The sequence below is a fragment of the Parasteatoda tepidariorum genome, chromosome 4 (genome assembly GCF_982258835.1).
Source record: "Parasteatoda tepidariorum strain Cologne lab strain chromosome 4, Ptep-v5.0, whole genome shotgun sequence".
Taxonomy (NCBI): domain Eukaryota; kingdom Metazoa; phylum Arthropoda; class Arachnida; order Araneae; family Theridiidae; genus Parasteatoda; species Parasteatoda tepidariorum.
In genome coordinates, this window is record NC_141758.1 from 93,125,057 (window position 1) to 93,152,030 (window position 26,974).

The 26,974-nt window shown below is 29.7% G+C and overlaps 1 protein-coding gene across 1 annotated transcript in view; it reads right to left on the bottom strand.

The window, feature by feature from the left end:
• Positions 1-362: 362 nt before the first annotated feature.
• LOC107455294 (LIM/homeobox protein Lhx9-like) overlaps positions 363-26,974 on the bottom strand; it is an 82,942-nt gene continuing 56,330 nt past the window's right edge. The window contains exons 2-5 of the mRNA XM_087161707.1: positions 12,338-12,583; positions 9,130-9,290; positions 6,769-7,007; positions 363-1,002 (exon numbers count right to left, since the gene is read on the bottom strand). Coding sequence (XP_087017833.1) covers positions 664-1,002; positions 6,769-7,007; positions 9,130-9,290; positions 12,338-12,583 — 985 coding nt within the window. The 3' untranslated portion in view covers positions 363-663. The remainder of the gene's footprint in view (positions 1,003-6,768; positions 7,008-9,129; positions 9,291-12,337; positions 12,584-26,974) is intronic.

The window sequence follows — 26,974 nt, forward strand, 5'->3', positions numbered from 1 at the left end:
TAACTAGTTAGAAAAGCGGAAGGTGAGCATCAAAACCTGTTTGATTGCCAGATAAAACGGAAAAAAAGTTTGAATGTTAGAAACGGCTTAGTGTCTTCTAAAATTCACATTTAAACTTCTTCCTGTTTTATCTGGCAATCAAACAGGTTTTGATACTTTCATCTCCGCTTTTCTCAGAAAGCATTTGTTAAAATTTCAAAAGCGGTTTTATTTTTTCATCACTCAAAACTTTGCCACCACTAATGTGTGTACTATTTTTGACTTTCTTTTTGATGAGGATTCTAAAAATATACATTATTCGGTGTCGTTACGAGTAATAAAAAAATAAGTTTAGAAACAAATTTTGAAATATTGCAATAAGCTATTTTTCACAAACTCCTCAAATTTATTCCACGAACATGACTCGGCTCGTTAGCCGCAGATTGCCAACTCCAACAGAGTGCATAAAAAATAACTTTAACTTCGATTTCTGAAGTTCAAAACAAAAAACAAAAATTGAAAGTCATAGTAGTGCTCTAATATTTCAATCCTTTTTGACTCCACAATCAGTTCAAGTCAAAAATTTACTCTGAAAATGAATATTAATTCTTGACGTTCGATAATAGTTTTTTTTCTTTCCTTCTTCCTCCAAGTTACGGGTAAAGTTAAAAACAAAATTCACAGTTAGAACAATTCCTGGAATGATGTCAAAGGCAAAGGTTCACCACTGGGGGAGACGTGTCTTGGGACTAGTGACGTCAGACCGGAGTTGCCCTCGTATTCCATAACACCCGGCTGGGCGGCAGGGGGCGGAAGTGAAGAGGCGTGAGAGAGTTCTGCGCCCATGCCCGATCCGCCCCCGCACGGGCTGGGCTCTGAGAAGGAACTTGTGGCGCCGGGGCTGTTCGGATGCGTAGATTGCGAGGAGGGCTGAGGATTTTGAGAGTTCTGGCCGCCTTGCTGGAGGTCCACCTGCCTCAGATTATTTCGGCGCCATTTGGCACGGGCGTTCTGAAACCACACCTGAAACAATCACAGTTATTTAAATAAATAAAACTCAGTTTTTTGCATGCAAAATAAATACAAGGTATTTCCTAACCACCTCCCTTAATATAAATTTTTGAAATCTTATTCGAAAATTGATTAAAATAATACACACGCTGAGGTTACTAATTTATATTTAGGCGAACCAAAAACGTTACCGAAGTCCGACTAATCATTAAGGCATAATTGGAATTAAAAACATCAAAACCTGCTCGATTGCACGAGAAACTGAGAGGAGATTAAAGACAATAATTAGACAGTAAGAGCCTGAAGTTTAATTTTGAAATCAATATTTTTTATCCCATGTTAACGATTCATCAGATTTTAAAAATCTCTTTTTCTTTTTGTTTAAATATCAATTTGCAACCCAAATCTAGCAATTTATCTAATTTTCGACAACGACTGCTAAACAATGTATTAAGAGTACAGAAAAACATTTTTTATATATCTAGCAATTTATAGGAAACATACAAAAAACAATGGTAAGGATGCAATTAAAAGTAATAACACGTTACACAAAAACAATGCTTTTTTTTCTATCAAATTTTTTCTCAATATCGTTTTTCAAAATGTATCGATAGCAAATGTTTATAATTTTATTATTAAAGAAAATTCTTAAGAAAATTTTCTTTATTTTATTTTTTAAGCATTTATTTCTCGAAATCAAAAGTCATGTAACAAAAACGCATTTACGAATCTATGAGAAACAAGAGCTCATACTACATCTTTCTAAGTTTTCATTAAAAAATCACTTAAATGCTCTCGAAAAAAATACTTTTTTTTAAAGAGTTTTTTCAATTTTTAAGCCTTTTGCGTTGTTGATTAAGTTGAACAGTTAAGCTGTTATGCAACAAAAATTATTTCTTCCTCTCACTCTTAAATACAAAAGAAGCCTTAGAAACTTGAAATTATGAAGGAGTGTAGAAAAAGTACAGAAAGTAAGATAGAACAGGGCTGTCCAACTAGCGGCCCGCCAACACACATTGTGCGGCCCACCAACTTCTTATTCAGGCTGATCGGCCTCTGTTTTCCCATTAAAATGTAAGCAAATTGTTTTATAAACCTTCTGCTCCATTGTTTTAAAATTAATAATTCAACTATTAATTGTTATTGTGTAAGAGGTTATTGTTCAACTTTTTCACATTGCGGCCCGCCAGGTGATCAGAATTCTGGCCCGTGGGATCTTTGCAGTTGGACAGCCCTGAGATAGAATAAAAAAAATTATTTTAAGAATTATTAATTGCTGAACTTGCAATCGCTCTACAGAACACATAAGTGCAACTATATCATTGTAATTTTTCGTGCCAAATTGATTTCTGATTGAAATTCGAGAGCCAATCTTATTTATAAGCAACATCAGTTTTTGATTCAAAATTCCACTTTATTGAAAAGTTATTGCAATTTTAAGTGCTTTTTTTTCACGAATCTTTTCTCCCTCGCTTTTCTTTAAATAATGCCTATTTAGCCATTGTCACATACGAAGTTTCTTATGTCTCTCTTGAGAGCTTTCTTTTATATGCTTGCTATTGAATTGAAGTCAAAAATAAAGTAAAAAAATTAATAAATACATGAGGGAGATTTTATTCCAAATATAAATTTTAGCATTTATAATGATTTTCTTAAATACATAAAATCTTACATAAATACAAATTCATAAAACCTATCATTAGAGATGAAAAAACATTTCCTATTTCAACTCTAATATTGATATAAAAGTCTCATTAGCGAGTAAAGTTAAAAGTTGCGTCGTTAAAATTTTTTAGTTTAATTTTTCTACCCCGTGCATTTAATTGTTTTTTCTTCAAGGACAGGTAATCCTTCATTTTGCTACGATTAAAACAAATAGGGGAGTCACTATGCGTGAGAGGCTTTCCGGCTGCGACAAACCTTGAGAATGAACCTTGCTATAAACAAAAGAAAGCCATAGTTTAAGTACCTTACACTTGAAGCAATGCAATGATTTTAAACTATATATTTTTGCCGAGAGGAATTATCTGGGTTTCGGAACAGACAAATAACTTCAATATTTTAAAAATCGCCAATTTAGCGACATTTTCCATCTAGATAGCCATTAGCAAAACTACTGCCTTATTATCAGCTTTTGCAAATTTTTATGGTCCCAAGTAATGCAGCATTAGTGTAAGTTTTTTAATATTAAAAAATTGGAGCACAAAAGCTTTTCATTTTCACAAAACAGTAGCTTTAGTATTGACGTTTTGCGCCATTTTCAGAATAAGTGTAGGCAAGCTTTAGATAGGCTAAACTTGACCTAACAGTCATATTAGTAACTGTTACAAACTCACAGCAGTTATACAAATAGCATATTATTTGCAAAAAAGCGTAATTTCATATTACGACAGAGCCTTCAAGAAACAGTACACTACAAAAATATCTGTAAAAGTAGTTTTACCGTATGGTCACTTACCGTGTAACAAAAACACATTTACAGATTGAAAGGGGGGAAATTTTGCTATGTACTTCGGTTGTTTGCTACTCTTTTTTAATAAACTTTTTTAGTGCAAAACTTTTTTATTGTAAAACTATAAAACCCATGAGCAAATGCAATGCGTCACCATCTAGATATCTGAATCATTAACCAAAAAATAACACATAAATAAATTAACTAATTAATGAATCTAGTATATAAATTATGTTTGAATTGTAAGTTTTTAAAGGTTTTTTTCCCCCTCAGAACTAGCTGCTCTCCATTATTTCAGATAGTAAATGCTCCAAAGATATGCTACTAAAATATAGAGTTATATCCTGAAGGGAATTCTCAAATAGTGTCCTTTCCTTGTCAGAAAAACACATATCATTAGTTTTGACGTCGAATGCAATTCTATTGCGTTTTTAACAATTTCTCTTCATTTTAATGAAATATTTTTTTAAGCAGTAAATCTCTATATATATTTCTCTTAAACGGCACCAAAAAAAAGCCTCATTACAACTCCCCGAATGGCAACGTTAGAAAATCGACCAATGATTGCTGCTAAAAATGTCACATGGCAAATCTAGTTGAGGTGGCTCAACATATAGCGCTTTTAAAAACGGAAACAATAACCAGAGTGAGCATTATCAGGTTGTTCAATTCAGATTCATGCCCTAAGAGCATGACAATATTTAATTTAAACTCAATTAGGAATTAATTAATTAATTGAAGCGAGAATGCTTTAAAAGGCCGCTGTTGAATTGATATTTTTCTACTGGGAGCTACCTAAACGTCTAAAAAACGTCTAAGTGTTTGTATTGAATGCATTGAATTTTTTTATATTTCGCGTTTATTTATGCATTGAATTTTCACGCTTTAAAATGCAGAATATTAGTGAAGCTGCTAGGGCTTTTAAACGTAATGAAAGAAAACGTGTTCGAAGAGCCCAAGAAAGTGTTGAGGAATGTTATGGAAGACGTGGATTGCAGAGATCAAGTGCAATAATAACTGTTCAAGATGTAACAGTAGATGTCGAAGAGTATAATATCTGCCAAAATCAAAACTCCAGATTAGAAATGCAGCATGGCGACCTCCACATGGTATTTCTCGGGTAATGCTAACAGCCATGCATTTTAATTTATTGTATGTAAAACATCCTTATTTTGTTCTAAAATGTTATGTACTTCATCACAAATGTTAATTAATATAGAAATTGATTTCAATAATGCTGATCACCAAAAAATATTTCATTTGGCGATAAAACAAATTTTTGTGTTCTTGAAAATGAAAGACTTTTTGAGGGTCTCACAAGGAAAAGTTAGGGTTTAAAGTTTATATTTTTAAATAATAAAATTTTTGTTCTAAAACTTTCAGAATTTCTATCATTAACTAATTTATTATACGCATTTAGTTGAATTTAGGTGAGTAACTGCAATATTTGATAATTTATTTTGCTAATATGTTTCTCATTTAGCTAATGTTTTGACTTTTTCACCATGTGCAATCTAAATAGCTAATATACTTTTTTAAAAGCCAATATGAACATTGATAGAATTCTTCTACATAAGTACAATACTATGTCTTTGATGATAAAATACTATGTCTCTGATGATAATATACTATGTCTTTGTGCTAGAACATTGTGCTCATTGGCGAGAGAGCGCAGCGAGCCATGGTTCACGGCGTGAACCACATAGGATTGCGTAGCAATTCTCGGGGGTTGGCGAGCGTTAGCGAGCAGGGGGCGGAGCCTCCTAGTAAAATATTTATTGTTTTAAAAAACAACTTCACTTAATTCGTACCTAAATCGAAACGAGTTTTTTTAAATATAAGAATTTTTTTTCCATATCAATATTCTTTAACTTTAATTTTTATAATCAAATAATGTAAAAAGTTTAGGCTTATTCAAACTCTAGATTTTTGTCTGCATAGTTTAGCGAGAGTTATTTTTGGCTCAACTTGCAACCATTTCAGTCTGTAAGGTTAAAAAAAAAACTGCGAAAAGTACCAGAAATTACTTATGTCTCAACGAGGATTTTGATCCGCACAGATTAAAACGCTAATTGAAGTGTCAGAAGTTATTTATGACTCAACGAGGATTTCGGTATGTACAGTGCGCCCCCCCCTCGCCCCCCAAAAAATGAAAAATTTCTTTTCTGAGAGAAATTATCGTTGGATAAACGAATTTTATAATTTTGTGCAAAACTGTTTCAATACACTTAAAAAGCTTTCGAGATATCGGGAAATACGCAAAAAGTTAAATAAACATTAAGGGTCCAAACTTTGGATCGTTCTGTGGGGGTATTCTAACTGTGGGGATATTTCCCAGATTACGGTTACACCCTACCTTTTGTGTCTCATTTCGTAATTAAAAAATTGTCTGCACAAATTATTTAGAATATTTGTGGTCACCTCCTCGAAAAATAAAGAATGAGTGATCCGATTATTAAATCAAAAGCTATTCAGAGTGGTCCATTTTTTTGGCGCACTAAACATATCTACAGTTTAAAATGCTACCGGATGTTATTCGTGACTTAACCAGAATTTCAGTCTGTACAGTTTAAAAAGATACGAGAAGTACCAGAATTTCTTTATGTGTCAATGAGGTTTTTAGTCTGTGCAGTTTAAAAAGCTACGAGAAGTATTAGAATTTATTCATGACGACTATACTTACTAGGAGAATGGTCCTCGTAAGTTGAGTTACAATACACTAATTAACAAGTAATTAAAAATAAATAATTAAAAATAATAAATTAATTAATAATTAATTGCGTCATAATGAATTAATTACTGTTAAAAAAAGTTATGAGAAATTCTGGAAGTTATTTATGACTCAACGAGGACTTTGGTCTGCACAGTTTAAGAAGCTACGAGAAGCAGCAGAATTTATTTATGACTCAACTTACGAGTAGTTTGGTCCTCGTAAGTTAAGTCATAATAAACTAATTAACAAGTAATTATTAATAAATAATAAACAATAATAAATTAATTAACAATTAATTGTGTCATAATAAATTAGTCACAGTTAAAGAAAGTTATGGGAAATTCTAGAAGCAATTTATGGCTCAACGAGGACTTTGGTCTGCACAGTTTAAGAACCTACGAGAAGTACAAGTATTTATTTATGACTCAATTTACGAGACTTTTGGTCTGCACAGTTTAAAAAGCTACTAGAAGAAGCAGAACTTATTTATGACTCAACTTACGAGGGTGTTGGTTTATAAAGCTACTGGGAGTTATTTGTGACTTAACCTAATTGGACATTAAAAAATAAATCAATTGAAATCTTGTAGTCTGAGAGTCTTTTTTTGGCATACCTGGAGCACCCTTTTGGAAAGCCCAGTCTTCTGGGCAAGTTGCTTCAGGTCTTTGGCATCGGGATTCTGATTGATAGCAAAGTAGGATTTCATCGTCCGCAACTGATGATGCTTGAAGGATGTCCGCATCCGCTTCGTCCGCTGAGAAGCACTGGATGGGTTCAGGCCAGTGGACGTCGCCGAATTGGAGTCCAGTGAGGACAAGTGGAGATTGCAACCTCCCTCACCACTCTCCATCACTGAAGAAGAACAAGTTTTGTAATATCCTCAGTTAAGGATTATGAACTTATAAACAATGTAACAATCTTAATGTTGTGCTATACAATTAATAAACACACTGCAGCTACCATTGTTGGATTAGTTTTCTAATCCTCAATTAGAATTCAGGGATTATGAACTTATAAACAATGTAACAATATTAATGTCGTGTTATACAATTAATAAACACACTGTAGCTACCATTGTTGGATTAGTTTTCTAATCTTCAATTAGAATTTAGGGATTATGAACTTATAAACAATGTAACAATCTTAATGTTGTGTTATACAATTAATAAGCAAACTGTAGCTACCATTGTCGGATTAGTTTTCTAATCTTCAATTAGAATTTAGGGATTATGAACTTATAAACAATGTAACTATCTTAATGTTGTGTTATACAATTAATAAGCAAACTGTAGCTACCATTGTCGGATTAGTTTTCTAATCTTCAATTAGAATTTAGGGATTATGAACTTATAAACAATGTAACAATCTTAATGTCGTGTTATACAATTAATAAACACACTGTAGCTACCATTGTTGGATTAGTTTTCTAATCTTCAATTAGAATTTAGGGATTATGAACTTATAAACAATGTAACAATCTTAATGTTGTGTTATACAATTAATAAGCAAACTGTAGCTACCATTGTTGGATTAGTTTTCTAATCCTCAATTAGAATTAAGGGATCATGAACTTATAAACAATGTAACTATCTTAATGTTGTGTTATACAATTAATAAGCAAACTGTAGCTACCATTGTTGGATTAATTTTCGAATCCTCAATTAGAATTTAGAGATTATGAACTTATAAGCAATGTAACAATCTTAATGTTGTATTATACAATTAATAAACACACTGTAGCTACCACTGTTGGATTATACAGATAATGCGCAAAAAAAAAGTAGCGAATTACCATGAATAACTTTTTATTTGCTGATATTATCTTCACTTAGAAGGACTCGATTTCAATAGTTCGAAGGGATAACCTCAAATATGCTCATGAATAGTTCAGACGATTTTTTAAGTTACGATATCATTTACAAAAATGTACTTTTACTGAATAAAAATGTTTTTTATTTGATGAATTTGGATTTCATATTTTCAAGATATGGAGGGTAGCCGCAATCTGGGAATTATGGTTCCAATAGTTTGATCAGGAGAATAGCCTGATCAAACTATTGGAATCATTAATGTTAATATATTTGGGCTCCTTAATGTTAATTTCATTTTTGCGTAATTCACCATATTTTGAGAATTTTTTCAGCAAATCTATACATTTTTACACACAATTATAGGATTTATTTATTCAAAAATAAGTTCCTTCAAAAATGTTTTTAGATAATTATTTATTTTATTATTTTATTTTAAAATAGTCCAAACATTTTTGAACAGTAAAGTATACAAATATTTACATTATGTTAAATTATGAAATTTTATAAGGCAAAATTCAAAATTTAGACGGAATTGGTCGGATATTTCCTGAGAAGTCTAATTTTAAATATAGTCGTATATTTATAATTAAATTTCTCACGAATTATTCGACCAATTTTGTTCAAATTTTGCATTCAGCTTTATAAAATTATATTCCTTAACATGATGTAAAAATTTGCATAGTTTACAATTCAAATTTTTTTTTAACTATTATTAAAATAAAATTATAAAAAATACTTATGAAATTATTTTTTGCATGGAATTGTTTTTAGATAAGCAAATTTTACAATTAGATGCAAAAATTTTTAAATTCACTTAAAATCTCGCTACATGGCGAGTAAAATTACCATTAAAGGGTTCATATTTTAGACAGTTCTCTTGAACAAACTATTAAGACCATAGTTTTCAGTTTTCGGCGGTTTAGGGTCAGAAATCCAAATCCAACAAAATAAATCAATAAACAAATAAATAAAAATAAATAAAAGAGTATGCTTATTTAAAGTATGTGCGTTTTTGTATCTGATTTCATAACTAAAAATATGAAACTAGTCAACTAACGTATTAGAGGTCATCACCTCGAGAAACTAATATTGAGTTCTAGTAAGTGAAGATCCGGTCATTAGATGAAAAGTTATTCAAGGTTCATTAAAAACAGACAACTTACTGAGAGTTTGTGAGAGGAGGCCATCCCTGACCCCAGCATCCGCATTTTTTCTCTTGCGGGGTCTTCCTTTTCTGACAGTGCCCGTTACCCCAGAAAAAGGGGTAAACGCCCCTGCCGAAGGGCTTGTTGATGGTTCATGCAGTAGTGTAACACCCGGATACCTTTAAATTATACATAATTAATCAATAATACATGATAATTCAATAATTTATAATTAATCAACAATACATGATAATTCAATAATTTATAATTAATCAATAATACATGATAATTCAATAATTTATAATTAATCAATAATACATGATAATTCAATAATTTATAATTAATCAATAATACATGATAATTCAATAATTTATAATTAATCAGTAATACATGATAATTCAATAATTTATAATTAAACAATAATACATGATAATTCAATAATTTATAATTAATCAATAATACATGATAATTCAATAATTTATACTTAATCAATAATACATGATAATTCAATAATTTATAATTAATCAATAATACATGATAATTCAATAATTTATAATTAATCAATAATACATAATTAATCAATAATACGCAATTAACCAATAATACATAATTAATCAATAACACATAATTAACCAATAATACATAATTAATCAATGATACATAATTAATCAATAATACAATAGAAACTTATGCAATAAATGTACACTTGCTCTTTGCAGATATTGTAAATTTTGCAGTACATTAACAACGTTAATAATAAATATTTTTTAAAAAATACTTATTGTTAATAATAATTTTGTTAAAATACTAATTGTTAATGAATACATTAACAACAAGAATTTTTTTAATAAAAGAAATCTAATTTTTAAAGATAAATTCTATATGTATTTTGGTAGGCTTAAACAAAATTTTACGGGATAAATGATTAAAAAGGAATGTGTTTTTAATAATTTGATAATTCAAAATAGAAAAATGTTGTAAATAGTTAAGAAAATTTAAAATTTAATAGAAAATAATAGCAATAAATCTTCTATTAATTAATAAAAATGATAGATGGCTATAAGGACTGTGCTAAAGATAATTTTCGTTAAGAAGAGGGACATTCTTAGATTAGCTAAGTTGCGGTAGAAATCTTAAGCTACCTTTTTTACATTTAATATTTATATTTAGAGTTAGTCCTTCCTTACGTTTATATTACATGGACTTATGTTAAAATTACTAATTGTTAATGAATACATTGACAATAAGTATTTTTTTAAACATTAAAGAAATCTTAGTATTTTTAAAGGTAAATTGTATGTGTATTTTGATGGATTTAAACAAAAGTTTAGTGGATAAATGGTTAGCGAGAAATGTGTTTTTAATAATTTGTTAATTCCAAAATAGGAAAATCTCGTAAATAGTTAAGAAAATTTAAAGTTTAATCGGAAATTATAACAATAAATCTTCGATTAATTTATTAATATAATTTTCGTTTAGTACTAAAATAATTTTCGTTAATAAGAGGAAAATTGTTAGATTGGCTAATTTGTCGTAAAAATCTTAAGCTATATTTTTTTTGCATTTACAGTTAATCTTTCTTTACGTTTATATTGCAAATACTTATTTAAAAATATTAAGATAAATCTTTTTGTGGTGTAAACCATAACACCATAAAACTCTACTCTTAAAAAAAAATCATGCTCTTAACAAATATTTCATTTTCAACATTTCATTTGACAATTGTGTAAGCTATGCATTACATAAATGTAGCTCACACAACTGTATTCATTCAAAAAACAATCTTCGGAGCTAAGATAATTGAATAACATATTATTAAGTGATATTATATCATCACTTCATCTTCAATTTCAATCCATTCAGCGTGAGAAAAAAAATCATTTCGTAGAAAAAAAAAGCATCTCACTGGGATGCAAAACGTGTAAATGGATACAAGTAAAAAACAGTACAGTATAGATATTGTAATTTTTATAAATTCTGAAATATTTGTCCTGTAGACTCTTATTCAGTCTCATTCTATTCTATGTAAAAAAAAAGTAAATAAATAAAAAAAAAATGTGTGGGAAACAATATCTCAGTTGTCTAGATTTTAGAGTTTCAGTTTCTTCTCCTTTTGTCCCTCATTCACAGAAAGGGCAAAATGGAGAACAAAACTCATCTCGAAGAAGGAAGAAAACTGCAAATAATCACATTGGACTTTGGCAAAAATTTTTTATTAAGCATATATTTCATACTTTTTTCATTATTTTGTATTAGTTTAGGTCAAAATAAGTGATAAATATTACATAGAGCATTTTAATAGTTTGTGGTAATGAAATACAACATGGAACACCGATGTCTTTTTTTTTGGCGTTAAATTACGTCTTTTTCTGCGTTTCACGGCTCATTTCCTTGCAATATTTTTTTTCTTCAGATTTGCACTTATTTCAATTGGGTATAATATAAAAAAAACACAACTACTTCCACTTAGTTGGAATAACATTTACCATGACGCAATGCTAAATTCTATGCCACTATCCACATAAATGCCACTATCCACGTAAATCAATTATTAATCAAAAATCGAATATCAATTACTTTTCTTTATAATGCAATAAAATCTGGCGAGCAGCTATTTAAACGATCAAACACTTCGTTTGTTTATTTGTGGCTTGAAGTTAGGCTCGCAGAAAATGCCGTTCATGGGTAGTAGGAATAACACAACCTGTGACGTAGGCTATAGTATACCCAATTATTTAGATTTAAAAGGAACAGCTGTTTATCATTGAAATTTCCTTAATTTACAAAATCGATTTATGATTAATTTTTTAATATGAGAAAACAAAAAAAAAACAACAAAAAAAAAAAGAAGAAAAAAAAAAAAACAAATTCAAACAACTTATTTATTTATTTATTTTTCTGGATTGCATATTTTAGTACAAATATAATTCCGATAATCTAATATATTTTTTAGTAACTATTAAACTGTTTTTTTATAATTAAAAAATACCAAAAGAGACACCGGTGTCTTATCTACGTCAAAGAGTTGACTGAGAACTTTCCCTTAATCATTACCTCTAAAAAATTTCTTCAAATCATTTCCTAAATATTTTTTTTTATTCGTAAGAAAGTTAAATTTGGTTTATTTATATGATGATTTCTTTAAATGCAAGAAATTTAAAAGGTAGGGGTCGGGGGGGGGGGCGTTGAATATGACGTCTATAGGACGTCCAGTCAGTTTCCATACCTTGGTAATAAAGGTCCAGATTCTCCATTAGGTAAAAAATTTTCTCCGTGCGTCATGAGTTCGTAGTGTACCCTGCAGTAGACTAGGTTGTCCCTGAGACCAAAGTAGTCGCCTTGGGTCAGCGCTGTATTGCACCAGGCACAAGTGAAGCAGTGTAGGTGGTACACTAGGTCCCTTGCTCGCATCACCAGCTCGTTGGCAAATATTCCCCTTTGACAGCGAGCACATCTCTTTACAGCAAACAGTCTGAAACATATTTAAGAAGTATATTAGTAAAAAGTATGAACGAAACGGTTGAATAGTTCCTGTAAAATTAAATTAAAAATATACGACTTCCTTAAAATTCTATTTCTCAGCAATTTTTGTCTAACTTTGTATTTTGCCTTATAAAATTACATTCTTTTAAATGGTGTAAAAATTTTTATATCTTCCAATTCAAAAACTGTTCAATTTTTATTGAATGAAGTAATAAAAAATTATAAATAATTATTAAAAATTACTTTCTGCAGGGAATAATCTTTGTATATATAGATATTATAACTGCGTGAGAAATGTTTTAGATTAGCTTAAAAATCTTACGAAGTACAGCGAAGTACGCAAAAAGTGAAATTAACATTAAGGTGTCCAAACGTTGGACAGCTCTCCTGACCAAGCTATTGGGACCATAATTCGTAGATTGTGGTTACCCAATCGAATACAATATAATGTAATGAAAAATGGTACAGGTATAGGAAGTGCAATGGAATTTAAAAAATGTATAATTATGTAATTGTATAAATTGTTTATAGTAACTATGGTGACTGTTCTGCAATAGCTCAAAAGTGCAATTACAGCAATGTAATTTGGCGCATTAAAAATGTCATTTTTTATTAGTAAATTTCGAAATTTTAATTTAGTTGAAAGCTATTGCAATTTTAGATGCATTTTTCACGACTTTTTAATCAATTTTTTCTTAAATTTATAAGTATATAGCCGTTCTTGAGAAATTTTATTTATTTCTCGAGAGATTTTTATTTTGCAAACTCGTGTTTGAGTTTATGTTGAGTTTGAGTTGAAGGAGAATTTATAGGGAATTTTTTTTTTAAAATTATAGAAAGCCTATTTTAAGACAAACAAAAGTCGTATTCAGTATTGAATTGTTATAATAGAAGTTTCTTTAACGAGTAAAATTACCTTTTTCTCCTTCATTTCTCTTTATAGAGTCATAAAAGTCCTAAGTTTAACTATTCTTCATAGTACAATGAATTATTTTTAAAATCCAAGTAATTAGTTATTTTGTTGCGATTAACATATTAACAAAATGTTTTTTACATAAAATTGTAATAATTATCGATTTTATAAACAAAAAATTGCCTGATTTTATTAAAAATATGGAATTTTATGAAAAACAATGATTAACACGAAGCAATCATGGGAGTAGGTTAGCGTAGTGAGCAGGCTGAAGAACCCATGAGTGATTTAAAAACAGCACCAAACTTTCTACCATTTTTCATTTTAAATTTGTATTCTGTTTCTCATTTATTTATTTTGTTCCATTATTTACTCTCTTATTTTTGCAATTACGTAAAAACTTTTCCTATTCACCTTGAAAAATTGTATATTGTTTTAAAAAACGAAAGATAAAAACAAAATTTATGTTCGAAAGGGAAAAATGTTTAGCAATTCAACTAGTGCTTTTTTGCAAAAATACTCCAAAACAGTTAGTTGGAATCAAAATAATTCTGACTCTAAATGCTTTGAATAATAAATTGTTTGAGAATTATCCGAAAAAATCTTTCACATTTTTGCATCTTATTAAGCTTTTTTTTAATGCCAAGTGTTGCTTCGTCTAAACTACAAGATTTTGATTTATTGTATTAAATTGCTTTTTCGATTTCACTTGAAAAGGCTTTTTTTTCAAACTAGCTTATCGCAACACTGCTTTCCAAGTAAATATCTAAACTACAATGATTTTAACATTTAATTGTTAATAAGCATATATTTTTGCTATTCTCTGTGTTTATTAATTTTAAAATTTAATTATATGGGTTTTTTTCCGGTTTGTTTATTTACAAAATGCCATGGAAAAGTTGTTCCAGGAAATTAAATGAACACGAGTATTTTTATGAAAAACATAAAGAAATTTTCTTTTAAAAAATTAAAATATTCATGACATTTTTGACCAAAATAAAAAAAGGTTTTCATTTCAAAATATTAAGACAGGAAAAGATTTAGATAATCAAAAACTTTTAAATGTCAATTTACTTGGATGAATTACAAGAAGCTAGATTGTTGTATTTTTAAATATTTTTTTATAATTTTAAATGTGAAACATGGTCTCTTCTGAGAAAGTATCATTTTTTAATGTATAGAAAAACTTCTTTTAATATCTATTAATGCTAATTATGCATATTTAGAGAACACAAATCACTTACGGACAATTGTCTAGTACCGAAATTTGTCACTTAGCACTTTTTTAGAAGGAAAATATCTTTCTTACAATTTGGAAACAGGGTGTTTCACGAAATGTTAACTTTTGGACTATAGTTCAAAATCTATCAGTTTGTTCCAGATGTTGCTTTTTTAAGCTTGTAGTCCTTAAAAACGAGTTAAAAATATTATTTTCCCAACTTATTTAGGCTTAAGTTTCTGAGAATATATTCTCAACAGAATATATTCTCAATATTTCTGAGATTATATTCTCTTCTACAAATTGCAAACTTCCGTCGCAGCGTTTATGTGACGTGTTAAACATAACGTTTTTAGCTTGTACATTTCAATAAAAAATAAACTAAAAATGTCATTTAAAAAAATGTAGCTTTAGGAGAAAAAATTAAAATTTCCATACTTAAATTAGGCAAGATCAAATATTCGTTTAGTGCAAAAAAAAAAAAAAAAAAAAATATCTGTTCCCCAGTGTTATCACTTTTTTCGATAAAAAAGAAGTAAAAATGAAATGTTCCTTCTATCACTTTTTTAAAAATCTTTCCCAGAAAAAAGCAGCTTTGTAATATGATATATTATTTAGAACTTGTGAGAAAGAGTTCTAAATAATATATATTCTAATAATTCTAATTATTATTCTAATAATTCTAAATAATATATATTCGTCAGACACGTATGATCAGACATGATGGAGGATAATATACGACACGTTTGAATGGTTTTATTTATTTATTTATTGACATTCCATATTTTTTACGCTTGAACTGATCAATAGAACAGAAATCAATTTACAGTATTTTTTGTTTTATGGTTAAAATATAGCAAAATACTTGAGTCTTAAATATATAGATCCTGATTGATAGTATTTTTAACATAGGGCTGTAACATGTGCAACAGACAAAACACTAAATATTTTTAGATGTGAGTTATTTTAAATATTAAAAGTTTAGTTTCGAAAATTTTTTTTTAGATGAGAATCTAAGTAAAATTTTAAAAAATGCATAAATTGCATGAAAGTATAAAAATAAGAATCTGAATAAAATGTTCTGTAAATTGCTATAAACAAGTTGATAATCGAATTGAAAAAAAAAAAAAAAATACAAATTTCTCTCCCACAGAATGACCACCCCCCCCTAAAAAAAGGAAGGAAAAAAAAGAGGAATAAAAATTTTAAAATATAAATATATACATGGTTTTAAGAACTGCCCTCAAATTTCCCCCTGCCCTCTTTTAAAACTCTAGGTTCTGGAGTACCAGTTTTCGAATATTCTCCGAAGTTTGTCTGTCCGTCCAAACATGAGAGTACCTGAATCCACGAGTGTTTTGGCGAACTTTTGGAACCACTCTATCTTTCCCTACCCTCGCCTATCCTCTCCAAAAAAGGAAAAACAGGAACACGTTTATACATTTCAATACAGTACCTCTGGAGAGGGCACGTTGATATTTTTATCAAACTGTTTTTCTTTAAAAACCGTCGTAAAATTCGAGTGTTTTAAAGGGGGAGGGGTGTCAATTGGCTCAGCTACCCTCTTGTAACATGCACACTGTTCTTTGGCATGAGGGGGGCTTAGATATTCGTGTTATTACCATGGAAACAGAGACGCTTCAAAACGCGCGCGTGGTTTTTAAGAATATTGATTTGTAGTCCTGTATGCGAAATCACCCGAACTTTTAGAAAACTTCACGTCTTTTTGCTGTCTCCCCCCCCTCCCTACCTGTCTTCCTACCAGCTAAAAATTTTCTTTTTGAAAGATAAAAGTCGTTCTTTTTCGATTTTTGCTGGAACTGAAGTGAAGTAAAAGGGTAAAAAGAACGCTTATAAAAAGAATATAAAAACTACACGTGTGAGAAAATAAAAGACGCATCGAGTTTTGTAGCAGAAGAGAAAATACACAAATTTCTTTCATCTTTTTCTCAGGTATCTTAACTGCGTAAAAGTAGGTAATTAAAATTCGTCACATAAAAGGAAATAATTTAACGCAGACGATGTTTTTTCATGCACCTTTTTCCTCAGTTTTGTTGTTACTCGTTTCTTCACTTCACTTCTTCAAAGCACTTCAGACATTTTGTTTAGCATTAATTAAACCTTTTTACTCGTTCTTTTCGTTTCTGTTCTAATATACTTCATTTATTTATTTTTTATCGTTGATTTCTATTGTTTGAAATTTGAGTTAGTTTGATCGTTGAAGTTCGTAAAATGTTTTTTGGACTGCCGAAATCGAAGTTTTTCGGTAAATATTTTTATGAGGTTTCTAACGGTTTCAACGAGCTCAAGAACATTCTTGAAGTTAACGGAAAACTCATCGCGTTCGATAAAATTGCCACAAAGATGATAAAAAAAGGTACTCAACAACATTTTTAACTTTAATGTTTTAAAAACCATTCAACAAAAGAATGAAAGATTTTAATTCAGTAAATTATAACATTTAAGGCGGCTTGATATTTAGTTAGTGACTTAATGAAGTGTGATCATATTTATGAAAAAAAAAAGGTAATACTTGAAATTGCAATATTTTAAAAGTATGTATTTAAATTTACTGCAGGTTGTAAAGTTTGTCTCTTTGCCAAAATTTCAGAGAAGTATAATAATAAATTCAAGAATTTAACTCTAACCTGCCCCTAAAATTAAAACTCACACATAGTCCATAATATTCTATACAAAAATTTCTAAAACAAATTTCTTCAAAATGACATAATTAAAGAAAGGTTTACATCAAATTAAAAAAAATTGCTTTATAAATTGTTTTAAAAATAACCCATTTTCTGTTGAGTTCTTTAGTTGAACCAAGGACAAAGTCAATTTTCTGACTAAGCAATAAAATATTATTAGAAAGTTTTATTAGAATGACATCACGCGTTTAAAAGTCATAAAATGTTTATTGCGGAATTTTTCTACACTATTTTGAAATATTTTGGAATTACAAATGTTTTTTTCGTGTCAAAGCAAAATGTTTGTATATCTTTTGTATTTCAACTTTACATACCATGAGATTTCAAAAGTTCGTGCCTGCTCTTGTGAATTGCACGAAAATAAATAAATAAATAAAAGAGCAGTTGTGCTTTTGATAAAATTGACAAGGACTGTGACCAACAAGAAATATTAGAGAATTTCTCTGAGCAACTCTCTTAACTTAGTGTGGTAATCCAACGCGATATTTTAATCATTCATATGATTGACTCAATGGACATAGAAGAAATTAGAGAACTAAAAACAACCCTCCTAACCTAACCTTGTCAATTACTAACCTAACCTTGTCAGTTACGCTTTTTTAATACTCTGTTCTTGGCAGCAAAATAATATGAATTGGTGGTACAAATAAAAACAGTACATATGATTTACTTTTGAAAAAAAGTATTCCATTTGATATCAAATTCATTATTTCAAAATTTAAAAAAGTGTTCATTGCTTTTTTTTATCAATATAAACTTTATTGAACTATTTATTGATATTATAGTTGTATTCATTACTGTGTACTCCATTGTATTCTAAAATGTATTTAAAGTGAACTAGATCTAGATCAAAGTTGCGTTTCGGGATTCATGATAACATCTTCAAATTTTAAATCAACAAACAATCAAAAGAATCAACTATTTCAAGGTACCAATAGAATTGAATCGATTTCTTAATAGTAGAACTGAAGCAAATTTCATGAATTTATTTCCAAAAAATCAATAGTAACTAGATTCGTAGAAATTTTAGGAAAGTTCAAGAGCTCCGAAATCTCTTGCTTGTTTCCTCAAAATTCAATATCTTTGATTCCAATTACAATTAAATCACACACTGAATAGAACTGAACCAAGTGTTTTCAGTCTAGCTACTAAAGACTAATAGTAACAATTTTAAGAGAAGTTAATACAAAAGAGTTGAATGCAAAAATATATTAGATTCGTAGTAATTAAAAAAAAAAATTCTAATTAGACTTGAACCAATTCCTTGACTCTACTACAAGTCCAATTGCATCTTTATCTACTAAACAACACCATTATTTATCGAACTGTTTCTTGAAATTGTAATCAATTACTGTGATATCTATTACTGTTTACTTTATTGTATTCTAAAATACATTAGAAGTGAGCTAGATCAAATCTTCGTTTCGGGAGTTATGATAACATCTTCAAATCTTAAATCATCACCCAATCAAAAGAACCAATTCGGTTGAAGAGACCGAAATCTTTTGCTTGTTCTACTCGTTCGAAATTCTACCTCGTTGATTCCACCCTGATGATTTAAACCCTCTTTCGAACGCTTTGCTTCATTACCTTCTGTAAAGCTTCTTCTTCATCTTCTGGAGTCAAGATTCAAACCTAGGTGCTTGAACACTCTCTTCTTGCTAGAACGTGGTCTAGTGGACGCGTCAAATACACATATTTCTTGGTTATAAAATGGTAATTTCGATCAATCCATGACTTGGGCGAGAAAAGAAAAATTTATTTTGTTGCTTTTGTTTTACAAATTAACATATTGTGTGAAGGTTTGAAGTTTCTAAGCTATGATTAGTAAAATTTTCTTGAAACATAGAAATTATTGTATGTATAGGTTTTACCGAGTATTCCTTAATGTCAGTCCTTAATATGTATTTTTTGAATCTTTGTTAAAAATAAAATATAAAAAGGTAATACACTAGGGGATGAAAATGAACCCTTTTACAAATGAACATATTATGCGGAGGTTTGAAGTTTTTAAGCTATGATTAGTTAAATTTTTTTGAAACATAGAAATTAATGTATGTATAGGCTTTACCGAGTGTTCCGTAGAGTGTGTCCTTAATATGAATTTTTTTAATCCTTGTCAAAAATTAAAAATTTAAAAGTAACACATTAGGGGACGGAAATTAATCCTTTGGCGCACTTGAGATATCAGTGTTCCTTTTATATATATATATATATATTTTAGTTCCTCTAATTACAAGCAAGAATAAATTTTGGTATTTGTGAACTACAAAAAGGAGTTACAAAGAAAATCTGTTAGATTATCGGAATTATATTTGTACTAAAACAAAAAATCAGGCAAAGTTGCTTGAAAATTTCTTTTTCATGCGTATTCAAAAATGTATCTAATTGATTTCGTAAATTAAAAAAAATTTAAATGATAAATGATGAATGATCAATGATGATGCAGTTATTTAGATGTTTTTCTTAGATCTAAATAACTGCAAATAAGTGTAAATTTAAAATATTATTGTTTGGAAGTGGAACGTGTTGGGTAGATTTTACCTTTAGCGCAGAAAACGCAGATGCCGGTATTTTATACCGTATTTCATAGCTGTTTGCAGCACAAACCGATATTATGATGCAAATCAAGTGGGAACCGCATACTGTATTTCATACCCATAAATTATTAAAATGCTAAATATAATATTTTTCACATAATTTGACTCAACTTAATACAAAATGGAGAAAAAAGGAAGAAAAATATGTTTAGCAAATATTCTGCGTCAAAGGGTTAATAGCTAAGGGAAGAAAAAATAAAACAATATAGAAATCTTTCAAATCACTACTGAGGAAAGTGGCAAATATAATGCTAACAATTGTTTGCGTGAGCAAGGTCGAGGATCACACTGTTTTAGTTTTAACCTATAAACTTATGTTAGCTTAGATTAAAAGAATCAAAAGTTTGCAAGCTTAATTTGCAAGCATGTCACAATCTAAATTTTCTGTGATGACACTTCATTTCTTATGTTCTTAATCTATTTTATATAAGCTCATTTTTTAGATTTATTTTCTCGCATTAGTTTAATTTTGCATACGTTCTTTTTACACGAATTTATTTTTAAAAGTGGAAAGACTTCGGGGAATGTAAAGACAAGTCACATTTTTAAATAATTCCTCAGTAAAGGGTTTTGGTAAATAAATAAATAAAAACTCCACTATTTCTATGCAGACAATAATATGCCTCTGTGTATTTTGCTGTTATCTAGTGGAAATTCTAGAAACTTTCGAAGTGCATACCTGAGAATACTGATATGATATAATAATGTTATTCAAAAGAAGTTATATTACTTTAAGTCCTTTGATATTTTTCAAAAGAATTTAAGGAATAATTAAATAATACAAACTTTTTTAACTATTATTTGGATCTTCAAATAATTATAATGCACCAAGAAAAAAATGAAAAAACTCGCCACCCTGAATAACTTTTGATTTAATGATTGGATTTCACGTTCTAGGACTTAATCTTAGTGGCTCGAAAGGGTGACTTCAAATTAGCTAATTAATAAGTGCAGGCGATATTTTAAGTTACGATATCAGTTAAAGTTGCATATTTTAAATTAATAAAAGCTTTTATTTTGATTAAATTCAATTTTTTTAAAGTGTTCAATACCTGTTTTTCAAAGAAAGCTTAAGTAAATAAAAAATTAAAAAATAAATAAATGAATTTCCAGATATTAAAGGATCAATCTAAACAAAAATCTATAACAATCTTTCAATTGATGGATATTTCAAATAATTACAATCTGTCGCGTAGAATAGTGACATGTGTAATTAAAAAACCACTACTTTTGGGATTGTTTTGATTAAGTAACATTTCAATTTTAGATACGTTGCATTCAAAGTCAAAACTGGGCTGCATAATGAAAAATTAAATTTCAATTTTGATTTACGGAAATATCAGAGTGAATTAAATCTATAATCAAGCTGGTTTAAGTCGACGATTCTTGCTCATAATGGAAATACTATGATTAGATGAAAAACTATTTAGGGTGATGTTTCTTTTCTTTTCCAAGATACCAGTGAGCAAAAAAAAAAAATTTTTTTTTTTAAAAATTAAATAATAATAATAAATAAATAAATGACTGACTACTGTGAATAAGTTTTCATCTAATGATTCACATTCTGAACTATTAAGTTGTAATGCGACTTTATAGTCTAGAACGTAAAAGTCTAGAACAGTGGTTACCAACTGGCGGCCCGCGGGCCACATCCGGCCCGCGAAGCCCTTTTTTGTGACCCGCGAACTAAAATATATTAGTTGTCATTTATTGCTGACAATTTTCGTAAAAAAAACTATATGGGTTTAAAGTACTTTTCTTAGTTAAAAAAAAAACTAATTTCTTCGTTTCTGTAAAATTTAACATACCAACGGTGCAAAAAAATTTATTTCTCAGGTAAAAATCTATTTCTTATTTTAATTTGTAATTCAATATTTTTGTTTTGTACAACTTGGTAAAAGACTGACAGTAATATTTAATGTTCCTTCAAACATAAAAGAGTCCTACATAAAATATTTATAAAGTTGCGGCCCGCCATTTCACTGGTGTTTTTAATTGCGGCCCCGGCCTCACGTAAGTTGGAAACCCCTGGTCTAGAACGTATGCGTAAATACTTTTTAAAATTCGATTTTACAGGAACTATTTGACAGATTTCACTCATATGAGAATGACATGCAAAATTACACTTTTTAAAATGATGCAAAAAATTTTATACCTTACTATTAAAATTTTTTTTGACTATTATTAAATAAAATAATGCTAAAAGTTATTTAATAAAAGTTATGTTTTGCTTGGAATTATCGTTGGATAAATGAATTTCATAACGTCGCGCAAAAATTTATAATTCACTTCAAATGTTCTCGAGCTATGTTGAAAATACCAAAAAGTAACGTTAGGGGGTTTAAACTGACCCAACTATTGGAACCATATTTTCCAGATGGCCGGCCAGGTGGCCGAGTGGTTAGCGTGCCTGACTGCGAAGCCAATGGCTGCAGGTACGAATCCCGCTCTGTGCATGGATGTTTCTCTCTCTCTGCGTGTTGTCTTCTGATGTGTGAATCTATGAATGTGGCCCATCCTATGAACGGGTATTTGTGGTAGTGTGGCGTGGGTAATGTTGCTCGCCTCCTTGACTATGGTTCATAGGTGCCCACTGGGTAACGATAAATGAGCAACACTTCCGGCATCTTCTAAGGCGAAGAACGAAAGTTCAGTGCCAGCCGTTATTAAAAAAAGAAAAATAATAATAAAAAAAATATTTTCCAGATTGAGGGTTAAAAATCTGAATACGTAGAAAAAAAAGTATATTTAATTAGAGAAAGTATGTTTTTGTTACTGATTTCGAATTTTAAAATATCGTCTGTATTAATTTTTTATCATATTTAAGGTCACCTCCGAAAAGCATTAAGATTGAGTCTTAGAACTTGAAGATCATTAGATCAAAAGTTATTCAGGGTAGACCATTTCTTCCTTATTTTCGTGCACTGATTATATAAATAAATGTTTCGAATTATATTTTAATATAAGGTTTAAGCAAACAGGATTATAAAAACATTATTTTGTTCAATATACATCATATATTTTTAGCCAATTCCACCAACACTATAAAATACTATAACAATGACCGCCAATTTATCACGAAAGGGGTCAAGTAAATCCCTTGAGGCATCGGAAACTACTGTACCAGTTTCATGAATGAAAATCATGGATTTACAACCACTACAGAGAATGTTTGGGTGATAGCCTGGGGTGCCAAGTGACACTCTTCCGTCCTCCCGCGTTGCGTGATAAAACAGGTGCGCCTCTAGGCGAATCGCCCTTTCGAACGCTTCACGCCCTGGACGTCAAGTGGTTTTAGAAACTTCCGCTCTCCTCCATATCTAAGTAGGGGGTGAAATGGTATGTTCTCCTTGATGATGCTGTAATCTTGCTGAACAATCCCTTATGTTCATATAGGGATTGAAAATTTTATTCATTTTGCTTGTGGAATGTGGTGCTTAGAGCTTACTTTGAGTTAAAAACAAAATTAACTATATTTTGTTCTTTAATTTTGATTCGATACATAATAAAATTGTTTTGAGAAAATCGAAAAATCGATTGCAATAGTCCGAGGAAAATGTTTTTCCGAGTGTAATTATGGTGAATGATAGTATTTATTGACGTCATTATTTTGATGTTGAAAAATAAATGAATGACACGTTAATTTCCTTAATTGTAGTAATATTTAAATTTATTTTATTCTGTGTATTATATTTATTAAAGTGACTCATGATTGATTCTATATACTTATGTGTTGATTGTAGAAACGTGATTTTTTTTAATGGAAAATAAATAAATAAATAATATTAAGCTAGGTAAAACGTAGTCGGTAAAAAAAAATTCCGGATCAAATTACGATAAAAATTAATGGCACTCAGTGTGCCAGTAATTTTTATCGTAAAATTTTATGTCTAAAAAAAAATCTGCTATACTGTAATTTTTATTGTAATAATCACTGTAACTAAAAAATATTACTGTAACAATTACTGTATAAAATTTTGCTGTAAAAATGGATTTTAGGGTAAAATGGATTTTAAGAATGCTGCACTCAGGGTTCTAATACTTTTTGCGGTAATATGATCCGGAATTTTTACAGTGTGCAGAAACGTTGTTGTTGTTTCAGCTAAGATCCTGTTTTCACTTTAACGATTGCCTAGTTATTAATATTTTATTTTATAACCGTCGTTGAACAGCCGACCCAATTGTGTTTTTATGACTGTTTTAATGTTCAACTCTGTAGCCTTGTAATTTTGAAACATTTCAGAAGAAACCTCTTGGATCAGTACCCCAGAGGTATGATTTGTTATGGGAACAGGGAGGACTTTGTGACTCGGCAGATTTAGCGCGCATCTGTCACCATTTACTACACGGGGAGTCTTCGGTCGGCGGGGATCGAACTCACGACCTCTTGGACATGGGCCCAGTGACCTATCATCCAGTCTATCCCTATCCTAGTCAATAATATACAATAATCTAGGTAGAGCCGTGATGGCTCAGACCATAGAGCATTCGCCTTCTAATGAGGTGAATCGGGTACGATTCCCAGCGATGGCTGGTCAATAATAATCCGCATCCAGCTTGCACTGACCACAGTGCTGTCGTGAAATATCCTCAGTAGTAGACGGATCATGGGTTAAACTCTTATTGCCATCAGACTAACAGTGGAAAGTTTTCGTGGTCTTCCGCTCCATTTAACGCAAATGCAGGTTAGTTCCATCTAAAAGTCTTCCACGAAGGCAAATTTCTCCCAATACTTGATCCAGGAGTTTCCTTGAATTCTGAATTGGGCTCAAAATTACGAGGCTACGGAGTTGAATATTAATAGTCATAAACCCAAAAAAAATTGGGTTGACTGATCAACGGCGGTTACAAATAAAATAAGATGATCTATGTAGTTTGCAGATTGCCTAAGTAATTTTTTAACACTCGGACCACCCTAGTTGTCCAGCCCATTCGTTAGATAGTCTGCAGAATATCTGATTTCTACACTTTATAACATATATATCTTATTAGATTAGGAAACAGATGTATCTTAGTAACATAAATATCTCAGTAAAGGAAGAAAAAATTCTGTTAAAAATTACCGCATTGTATGCTAATGACATATATGTTAAAGAGAATTTTAATTCTGGTGTTAAAAACCAAAATATACAGCCTTTAAATTATACAGTCTATAATTCATTTAGAAAATTATTTCATTCATATGGTAACTGTTTATCGGAAATTCTGATTTTCATAATTATAGTTCTTAGTACCAAACATTTAGTAAGAAATGCAAAATCGAAAAATAAATTTAACAAAATAAATGGTCTTTATGCCATGCTCTAAGGTATTATGTTAAAATTACCAAATTTTATCACATATTTTTAAACCTTATTTTATTGGTAATTTTATCAAAATCATGACCAAAGCATTTCAGTAAAAATTACAGAGCTTTTTGGTGTTCTTATAAAACCAAAAACATGGTTTCATTTACCATATTTTTGTAGTTTTGACCATACTTTTTTCTTCTCACTGTATTAAAATACTACATCTCAACTCTCAACATTAAGAATCAGATGTATCACTATTAAAAAAAATACTGATATAACACGTATATCTCAGTATTAAGATATCATATATATCTCAGTATTAAGAAACAGCTATATCTCAGTATTTAGATAACAAATATATCACAGTATTAAGGAAAATTTCAACAGTTTACAAATTTTTTTAACAGAGCTTAACTTCTTTTAACATATATATTTTAATAAGTGACATATGAGTAAAAGTATTGAGAAGTACATTGAACCAATCAAATAAATTACTCATAAAATTAGAAAAAAAAAATTTTTTTTTTGTAATGATTTAATATATTTTTTTTATGTAATAAACGTTTTTCTCTATTTTCTCCATAAAAGGAAAACAACCATTATTAAAAAATCAAAATCGTATGTTTTTCAGAAAGAAAAAAAAAGGGAAAAGAAAAAAATGCGAAAAGAAGCAAAGATTTAAGCAAAAAAAAAAAAATGATGCCAAACTAAGTTTTCCGCTTGTTTTGTTAGTGAAGATCCCATCATCAGTCAAAGAAATATACATCCTAAGCTTAAATTAATAACTATTCTAATGTAAAAATCAATTTATTTAATGAACACATCAACTAAAAATATTATTCATAAAAAAGTGCCAAAATTGAACGGTTGAAGAATAAAGTAAGATATGATAAACAGTTTGTTCTCGAAAGACTAACCATGCGTGATATTTGCGAGAACGAAAATTCGTTCTGGTAACTCCTCTTGACACACCTTTTATTCCTTTATCGAGTTGTCAAAAAGAAAAATAGAAGGTAACAAAGGATACTAAGAGAAGAAGAAAAAATTCAAAACACGTTTTTTTATAGTTTAGTTGTCGTGTCCATACAATTTATTTACAATGTTCAGACTACTGTTTTGGCTTTAGATCTTTCGTTTGAGGCTATCTTACATCCGTTGCCATCGGCGAATTCGAAATTTCATTCAGAAGATGTTGATGAAAAAAAAAGTACGAGAGAACTTCCTTTCTCGTAAAATCGTCTGCGTGACTAGAGTCATCAATCGAGCGAAAGGTGAGAATCTTAGCAGGTAAAAGCTACTTGTTGTGATTGGAATATTTAATAAAAAAAATTACTTATCGAAACACCGGAACTCATCGAGTTGAGAAGTTCGTCGTACTACATATTGTTGGGTAAAACGTATCCTTTAGATTCGAATAAAATGAATTCGTTATTTAGATGATAACTAATTCAATTTAAAGTTTCGAAGTAATGATAAATAAATTAATGTCATGTACCTAAATTACTTCAGATCTTATAGTATTTCGATTAAAGAATCGGAGAATTTTCCAGAAGTCAATCAAAGTACTATGGGAAGATTTTAAAGAAAAAAAAATTTAGAACGGGCATTATTTAATAGAAATGTTTATTTTGTTAATTTTTTCAGGCTTTTGG